This window comes from Cicer arietinum, chromosome 2 (genome assembly GCF_000331145.2).
Source record: "Cicer arietinum cultivar CDC Frontier isolate Library 1 chromosome 2, Cicar.CDCFrontier_v2.0, whole genome shotgun sequence".
NCBI lineage: Eukaryota > Viridiplantae > Streptophyta > Magnoliopsida > Fabales > Fabaceae > Cicer > Cicer arietinum.
Genome location: NC_021161.2, coordinates 1,111,700 through 1,120,905, shown reverse-complemented (window position 1 = coordinate 1,120,905; position 9,206 = coordinate 1,111,700). Strand labels below are relative to the sequence as shown.

The window sequence follows — 9,206 nt, the reverse complement described above, 5'->3', positions numbered from 1 at the left end:
AAATAGAAATATTTTATCTAAAAAGTGATATATTTCTATAAAATTTACTGACACAACAAAAATCGTTTAAATGAAATGAGTCAATTTCTAAAATAAACAAATTTTATTTCTCAATAGACCAAATTCCAAATTATTAGTACTCAACTCCTTGATATTTATTTTTATTTTTTAAAATTTATATTTTCTTCTTCTCATAATCAAATGAAATTCTTAAAAGAAATAAAAATCCTATTTGTGATCAATCATAGAAACTACCTTAAAAACAAAAATAAAAAACCCCCCAAAATTTTCTCTCAATATTATTATTGTCTCAAAATCTCGACATTTTCGCGATTCTCACTCTTCTTCTCACCCAACCTCTCTTTCTTTTCTTTCTATCTATCTTCTCTCTCTTTCCTCTTTCTCTCTCATCATCGTCGCGCTTCCTTCGCAGAAAATCTCTCAGATTCTCTCTATTTCCATACACAATCAAAAATAAAAAAAGTTAATCGATCTTCACAATCACCACCTCAACCATCACAAACAAAAAATCTTTCCCTTTCTCTTCGGTCCCAAAAAAAAATTAATTCAAATTTCCCCTTTTTTCCACCTAAGCCCTAGAAATCAAAATTCACCTACCTCTTTCAACCCTTTTTACTTCGAATTCGATCTTTTTGTAACCATGTTGTATTTGAAGAAGAGATCTTGCTTGATCTAGGGTTTCTTCTTCTTTGAATTGTTTCGAATCTAGGGTTTGTGAGAATTCGATTTTGGAATTGATGTTTCTTTTCAGGGACGAAGCTTGGATCGATTCGGAAGATGGAGGATTATGCATGGGTTCGGTGGTGAGAAGTGGAAACACAATCGGCACATGTGGCCTGTACCTTCTAACGCGACCACTGTAGTCCCTGTTTCTTCACCGTCTCAATTTATATGCAAAGTATATATCAATTTTTTCCACTAAATCTTGTTTTTGTTTTGTTTTTAGTTTTGATGTAATGAAATTTCCACGCTTTTTTGTACTTTGTTTATGTTCTTTCCTTTTTTGATTATCATGATAAGTTGGTAAATTTAATTGAAATTAATTAATTTGGATATCTACCAGCTTATTATTAGCTTTTGTTTCTGATTTTGACTTGGTTTTTATTTTTTCATTTTTGTTAATTTCTGATGATTCAAGGTTTTGAGTTTGATTCTACCCTTTTTTTGTGAGTCTCGATCTTAATTTTGATGAAAGGTGTACTTTTTTTTATTTGGTTAATGTGTACTTATTTTTAATTTTAGGGGAAAAAAGAGAATTTGGGGGTTGGTTTTATTATTTTTATTATTTTTAATAATATTTTTTCGAGGTGTTTTGGTGGTTGCTGTCCTTGTGATGTGATTTTATTTTGATTGTCTTTGGGGCTCATTTGTGTTTGTGTGATCGAAATGGTCACCACAACCTTTTAAGTCATGGTTGTTATTGCGGGAAAATTTTAGTCAAATGCTGCTGATTTAGAGTCAATTCCAACCGCAATGCAGTTGTGTTTATGCGAAAAGACTCGATGACATGTCTGCAATCTCGGATGGCGCTGTTTTTAATTAAGTTGTTCTGACTGTATAATTGATTGCCTTTTGAGATTCAATTTATTTTTAACATATTTGTAAATCATTTATGCTTGGTATCTTATTCAAAATTTCTATATATGCTTTTTGTTAATGATGCGACATTCTCTGTTGCAGATTGTTTTTTGAAACACTTGTTTTTTCCTTAATGAGTTGATTTTCTTCAGCTCAATCTTAACCGTTATCTGATGGTTGAATTGATTGCAGTTTTGAGTTTCAATTTATTTTTAACATATTTGTAAATCATTTATAGTTGTCATCTTATTCCAATTTTGTTATATATTGATGACGTTTCCACAATTGCGGTTAAGACATTGGTTTTTATCTTAATGATTCATTGTTTTTTGAGTTCTATCGCAGCTACGTTATGATGGTTGGATTGTTTGCCTTTTGAACTTCGATTTGCTTTTAACGTGTTTGTAAATCAGTTACGGTTTGCATCTTTTTCAAATTTCTATTTATATATGACCATCTTTGTTTCCGTTACTTGTTTTCGCTAATTAGTTTATTTGCTTCAATTGCTTTTAGATTAATTTAATATCCTTGTCGACTTCCTTCTTCTCGTGTTCCTGCTTGCTGTGGTCCTGAATTTTGTTAGATTTAACTAATAGTCTTTGCTAATTGTTGTAGGATGGACGCAAGATTCGTGTTGGTGACTGTGCACTTTTCAAACCACCCCAGGACTCACCTCCTTTTATTGGAATAATTCGCAAGTTAACGTTCCATAAAGAAGAAAATCCAAGTTTACAAGTGAATTGGTTTTACCGACCTGCTGATTTGAAGCTCGCTAAAGGGATTGTAGTGGAAGCTGCACCAAACGAAGTCTTCTACTCCTTTCACAAGGATGAGATATATGCTGCATCATTACTCCATCCTTGTAAAGTCGCATTTCTCCGTAAAGGTGTTGAACTTCCTTCAGGGATATCCGCATTTGTTTGTAGACGAGTGTACGACATTGATAACAACTGTTTACGGTGGCTAACTGATAAAGATTATATTAATGTAAGTCTTTATTTTCTTTCACTAAATTTTGTGTATAACTGTATATTGATAAGTTTGTGATATTTCAATGGATCCAGGAACAGCAGGAAGAAGTTGACCAGTTATTAGACAAGACAAAACTAGAAATGCACGGTGCTGTGCAATCAGGAGGCCGTTCCCCAAAACCCTTGAATGGTCCATCATCAACACAGTCATTGAAATCTGGTTCTGATAACATTCAAAATAGTTCTTCCTTTGGTGTACAGGGTAAAGGAAAAAAGAGAGAGAGAGGTGATCAGGGATCTGATTCATCTAAAAAAGAGCGATTATTTAAAGTAGAAGATGGAGATTCTAGTCAATTCAGACCAGAGGGCACACTAAGGTCTGAGATTGCTAAAATCACTGATAAAGGTGGGCTTGTGGACTTTGAAGGAGTTGAAAGATTTGTACAGCTCATGCAACCTGACAGTGCTGATAAAAAAATAGATCTGGCTGGGCGAATAATGCTTGTTGATGTAATAGCGCTCACAGATCGCTATGACTGTCTTGGCTGGTTCGTACAGCTCAGGGGTTTGCCTGTGCTAGATGAATGGCTGCAGGAGGTCCATAAGGGAAAAATTGGTGATGGTAATGTTGATAAGTCTGAAGAATTTTTGTTAGCTTTACTTCGTGCTCTGGATAAGCTTCCTGTGAACCTTCATGCACTACAAACCTGTAATGTTGGAAAATCTGTTAATAATTTACGTAGCCACAAAAATTCTGAAATTCAGAGGAAAGCCAGGAGTTTGGTAGACACATGGAAGAAACGTGTTGAAGCTGAAATGAACATGACTGACTCAAAATCTAGTTCAACCCGTGCTGTTTCTTGGCCTGCAAAGCCAGCACCACCTTCTGACATTTCACACTCCGCAAATAGGAAAACTGGAGGATCCTCTGAGAATGTTGCAAAGAGCTCTCCTATTCAACCTTCATCATCCAAAAATTCTCAAGCTAAACTTAATTCTGGAGAAGCACTATCCAAGTTCTCTTCATCCCCTGGATCAACTAAATCTATGACTGTTTCAGTAGGAAGCAATGCAAAAGATCAAAATACTAAACTCGTTGGAGCAACGACATCGGATCTACCTCTAACACCTATCAAGGAGGAGAGGAGCAGCAGTTCTAGTCAATCTCAAAACAACAGCATATCTTGTTCTAGTGACCATGCAAAGACTATTGGTTCTTGCCGGGAAGATGCAAAGAGCTCCACTGCAGCGTCAATGAGTGTGAGCAAAGTTGCTGGTGGTGCATCCCGAACTCGGAAGTCAAGTAACGGTGTACATGGAGCTGGCGTTGCTGTAGTTCAGAAGGATCATAGCTCTGCAAAGAATTCAACAAGAAATTCACCTTCTGATAAAGTTTCCCCAACTCGAATGTCCCATGAAAAACCATCTGATCAGCCCCTTGCCGATCACGGTCACAATCAGCGGCTGATTCTCCGGTTGCCAAACACTGGTCGCAGTCCTTCAAGGGGAGCTAGTGGGGGTTCTTTTGACGAACATGCCATCCCATGTGGCAAAACATCACCTCCTGCCGACAAGAATGAGAGTCAGGACAGGAGAGTTAAACCTAAAACTGATTGTATGCAGACCCATGCGTTGAATGTGTTAAACGATGTATCCAATGCTAATGAAATTACTGGTTCTGATGAAGCTAAGGGTTCTCCACCGGTGCATGAGCGGTGCAGGGTTAACGAAGATGGTGATAAAGCAACAGATACGCCAAAAACAACTAGTTCTTCATCTGGATTTGTTTCCAGATCAGGTCAGACTTATGATGCTTCTTTAAGCCCCATGAATGCATTAGTTGAGAGCTGTGTAAAATTTTCTGAAGCAAGTGCCTCTGTTTCCCCCGGAGATGATGGGATGAATCTTCTTGCTTCTGTGGCTGCGGGAGAAATGGCCAGATCTGAAAATGCCTCACCGGAGAGGAAGTCTCCTGCAGCTGATGAATCAAGCTCTGGGAATGATTCCAAGTTGAGACATTCTTTTGAAGCAGCTGTTCGCACTCTCAGACAATCTGATGGTGGGGCTTCTGGAGAGCATCCTCTGAATACTGTTGAGCCTTTGCAATTCAAAAATGATTCTAGGCATCCTGTGACAACAACATTGCGTGATTTTTCAGATGGTGAAGCCATTTCATCTAGCTGTGTGGAGAAAACTGGTGATGGTAGAACTCAAATAAATTTCTCTACTACAGATGCAATACAGAATGCTGAAGGTCCATGCTTACGGCCTGACACCAAAGAGGATACTTCTGAAACTATGTATCCAGCTGGAAAGGAGTCTCATGCAGAAGCTGGGGGAGCTGAGCGTTTTCAGGAGCAGAGGGAAATGGGTACTCAATGGGCTAAAAGCAGCAGTAGTTCAGACTCTAAATTGAAGTCAAGGACTTCCTCTTTCAATGATGATCAGAAGATTGATAACATGGATGACCGTATCGCAGAGCATGAGAAAATGTTGGTTCCAAAAGCTGTTGCAAGTGTTATGAATGAAAATGAACATGGTAAAAAATCGCCTGAGTTATCTCCAGGTGTAGATAATGAGAGCCAGATCAGTGCAGAGAAAGTCACAGGTATGGTTATACCAATGCAAAAAGGCTCTCCTGTTGCAGATAAATCTGAGTCCATTGATTTAATAAGGGAGAATGTCATGTCACCTGCTTCTGGTAATGTTTTGACGATCGCCAGGGATGAAATTGCTAATAACGGGAAGCCCTTTGAGAATAAACCTGATGAAAAACGAATGGATCTGGATTCATCAGTTGCAGATGGTGTTAATAACCGGTTTGAAGAGAATTTTGGTAGAGAAGAGGTTATTGGCCACTGCTCTAGTTCATCAGTAAAACCAGATGTACCAATTGTACCTGGAAAAGATAATGATGTTCCCAAAACAAGTGAGTCTAACCTAGAAGGAAAGAAATCTGTGGTTGCTGGAGAATTGAATGTGGGTGGTGCTAATCCGTCACCAACTGCCACTGGTTCTGATGCAGCTGTTAAACTGGACTTCGATTTAAATGAAGGATACCCTGTTGAAGATGTAATCCAAGGGGATATTGTTAGACAGGAAGAACCTACCAGTTCATCTGCAGTTCATGTTTCGTGTCCATTGCCATTTCCCATTCCGTCCCTCTCTGGGGCTTTCCATGCTTCAATTACAGTGGCTTCTGCTGCCAAAGGACCGGTTGTTCCACCAGAAAATCCATTACGGAGTAAAGGGGAACTTGGATGGAAAGGGTCAGCTGCTACAAGTGCATTCCGGCCAGCTGAACCTAGGAAAAATGCTGAGATGCCATCAAATACTAATGATATGCCTTGTGTTGACGCCACATCTGTCAAACAAGGGCGCCCTCCTTTAGATTTTGATTTAAATGTTGCAGATGAAAGGAGTTTTGATGACGTTGCTTACCGAGGTTCCTTAGAATCCGGACCACATGACCGCAGCACTGTGGGACTGGATCTTGATTTAAACAGAATGGATGAGACTGCCGAAGCTGGAAATTTCTCTATGGGTAAACTGGATATTCCTTGTTTACCAAGTAAACCTTCATTGTCCAGTGGGTTATCTAATGGCGGAAGTGTCTCACGAGACTTTGATTTAAATAATGGGCCAGGTCTTGATGAAGTTAGCACTGAAGTCCCAGTTCGTAGTCTGCAGATGAAAAGTAGCGTGCCATTTTCAAGTGCTGTTCATGGCACCAGAACAAATAATGCTGAATTTGGGAATTATTCTTGGTTTCCTCCGGGCAATTCTTATTCTGCAATTACTGTCCCACCACTTCTGCCTGGTAGAGGAGAGCAGAGTTATGTCGGTAGTTCTGGGGCACAGCGGATCATAGGTTCTACAGGTAGCACACCCTTTAGTCCTGAAATGTACAGGGGGCCAGTACTTTCATCCTCTCCAGCTGTTGCATATCCACCTACTGCCCCCTTTCCATACCCAGGATTTCCCTTTGAAACCAATTTTCCATTATCTTCAAGCGCCTTTTCTGGTTGTTCAACAGCGTTTATGGATTCATCAACTGTGGGCGGACTTTGCTTTCCTACCATGCCCTCACAGCCAGTTGGACCTGGTGGTGTTGTCTCATCTCCATATCCCCGTCCCTATGTTATGAGTCTTCCAGGTGGTACAAGTAATGTAATTCCGGATAACAGAAAATGGGGAAGTCAGAGTCTGGATCTTAATTCAGGCCCTGGTGGCACAGATGCCGAGCGCAGAGATGACAGATTGCCTTCGGGATTGAGGCAGCTGCCTGTCTCCAATCCACAAGCCTTGATGGAGGATCACTTGAAAATGTTTCAGATGGCTGGTGCATTAAAAAGAAAGGAACCTGATGGTAGTTGGGATGGAGCTGATAGATTCAGTTACAAACATCCCTCATGGCAGTAGGATAATGGCACTCTTTGAAGCAATTTTTTAAGAGGTCAGCCCCTTGTAAGCTCTCTGACCCTCCCAAGCTGCTTAATATATTACAACAACCTTGATTCCATTTAGTTTGTTTTTTTTTTTTTTTTTTTTTTTTTTTTTTTTTTTTTTTTTTTTTTTTTTTTTTTTTTCTTTTCAATTTAGGGATTACGCTATGTACCAAACATATTTTTGAACCGGCAAGCAGTTGCGTATTTGAGAAGCTTCTTTTTTTCTGTTACCTACTCTTGATAAAAAATATTTCCTTTATTATGAGATTTGTGTGTATGTTTCGGATTTGCACCTTTTTAAGATTGTACGAAGTTTAAAGCAGCGTGTAACTGTTCATTCGATATGCAGATTTTATGGAAAAATCAGAAAAATTGGGGAAGTTATAAGTGATGCAACCTTTGCTGCTGATGGGCCGAAAGTGATCAGAACCTCTGATGCGGTTGTTGTGTGCAAATCTGGGTCCCACAGATTGCCCTTTGCAGATGAGTTTTTTTCCTGTGTAGATATCTAACTGAAACAGCAGGTGTGATGATAATGCCCGCCTAGAATCAGAGAAAATTGGCATCAAAAGTGTTTGACTGTTACTTTTCTGCAACAGCAGTGAGCCCAATCCATTCATTCTCGAACATTTGGAAGGAGAGAGGATTGGATTGTGGATGTATGATGAACTGGCTAGGCTTGAGGCCAGTTTGGCTTCTGTTAAATCAATTTATTTTTCAACTTTTGTTACATATATATAGTTATTGCCGTAGTAGTTCTTGACTTCCGAATTTTGTTACTTATCACATTCTGGTTATTATTGATATATGCACAGGTTAGCCACCATGCCCAATTTGTCACTATTTTCTTTGTTACACGACCCTGATCTTACCGGCAAGCAGTTGCGTATTTGAGAAGCTTCTTTTTTTCTGTTACCTACTCTTGATAAAAAATATTTCCTTTATTATGAGATTTGTGTGTATGTTTCGGATTTGCACCTTTTTAAGATTGTACGAAGTTTAAAGCAGCGTGTAACTGTTCATTCGATATGCAGATTTTATGGAAAAATCAGAAAAATTGGGGAAGTTATAAGTGATGCAACCTTTGCTGCTGATGGGCCGAAAGTGATCAGAACCTCTGATGCGGTTGTTGTGTGCAAATCTGGGTCCCACAGATTGCCCTTTGCAGATGAGTTTTTTTCCTGTGTAGATATCTAACTGAAACAGCAGGTGTGATGATAATGCCCGCCTAGAATCAGAGAAAATTGGCATCAAAAGTGTTTGACTGTTACTTTTCTGCAACAGCAGTGAGCCCAATCCATTCATTCTCGAACATTTGGAAGGAGAGAGGATTGGATTGTGGATGTATGATGAACTGGCTAGGCTTGAGGCCAGTTTGGCTTCTGTTAAATCAATTTATTTTTCAACTTTTGTTACATATATATAGTTATTGCCGTAGTAGTTCTTGACTTCCGAATTTTGTTACTTATCACATTCTGGTTATTATTGATATATGCACAGGTTAGCCACCATGCCCAATTTGTCACTATTTTCTTTGTTACACGACCCTGATCTTTTTGCATTATTTTTCATTTTGGCATCATAACTGGAATTTGTGTGTGGCTACATTCAAATATTGTCAATTTCTCTCGCTGGCCTTAATTTCGTTTTACGTCATTGGTTCTCGATACTCTCTGGTTTTAAATGTGTTTAGACTAATAAAAATTGATATATTTTGGTTCAAATTTTTTCTTAGACCAAACCTTCTCATATATTTAGGATGGAGTAATTGCTATATCATCATAAAGCTCGTGAGTTTGTACTATGTTAGCACTGCTAAACACAATTTTTTTGTTATCCTATATGTATATATATGTTTTGAAAAGATGAATCCGTGATACTTTTAAGAACTGAACAGAACAGGGATAGATATATGTTGTTGGCTTAAACAGCCATGTTTCCATTTTCATTGTTCACATGTTATTTACAACATATTGACGAACGTTGTTGATCTTGTGAAGCATTTACGAATATAATTGTGAAGGATTATTGTGCCCTTTGTTAAAATTTTGGGAAGCTCTAAAAAAGGAAGCCTCAAATGTATTTTTGAAAAAAAATTGTTTTTCTGCCTTCTAGAAGTATACTTCTAGTCAAAGATACTTTATTGTTTCCGTAAAGTATATTATCAATTTTTAGAAATACAGCGAAA

The 9,206-nt window shown here is 38.3% G+C and overlaps 1 protein-coding gene across 3 annotated transcripts; it reads left to right on the top strand.

The window, feature by feature from the left end:
• The first annotated feature begins 668 nt into the window (after positions 1-668).
• LOC101491495 (uncharacterized) lies at positions 669-7,861 on the top strand. 3 transcript variants are annotated; one of them, XM_004489266.4, is made up of 4 exons: positions 669-919; positions 2,215-2,586; positions 2,670-7,037; positions 7,368-7,861. In XM_004489266.4, exons 1-3 carry the CDS (start codon positions 809-811, stop codon positions 6,990-6,992), a joined length of 4,806 nt encoding a protein of 1,601 aa, XP_004489323.1. In that variant the 5' UTR covers positions 669-808; the 3' UTR covers positions 6,993-7,037; positions 7,368-7,861. The 3 variants fall into 3 exon arrangements, with proteins under 3 accessions (XP_004489323.1, XP_004489322.1, XP_004489321.1); XM_004489265.4 differs by having other exon boundaries at positions 2,664-7,026; XM_004489264.4 differs by having other exon boundaries at positions 2,664-7,037.
• Positions 7,862-9,206: the final 1,345 nt, after the last annotated feature.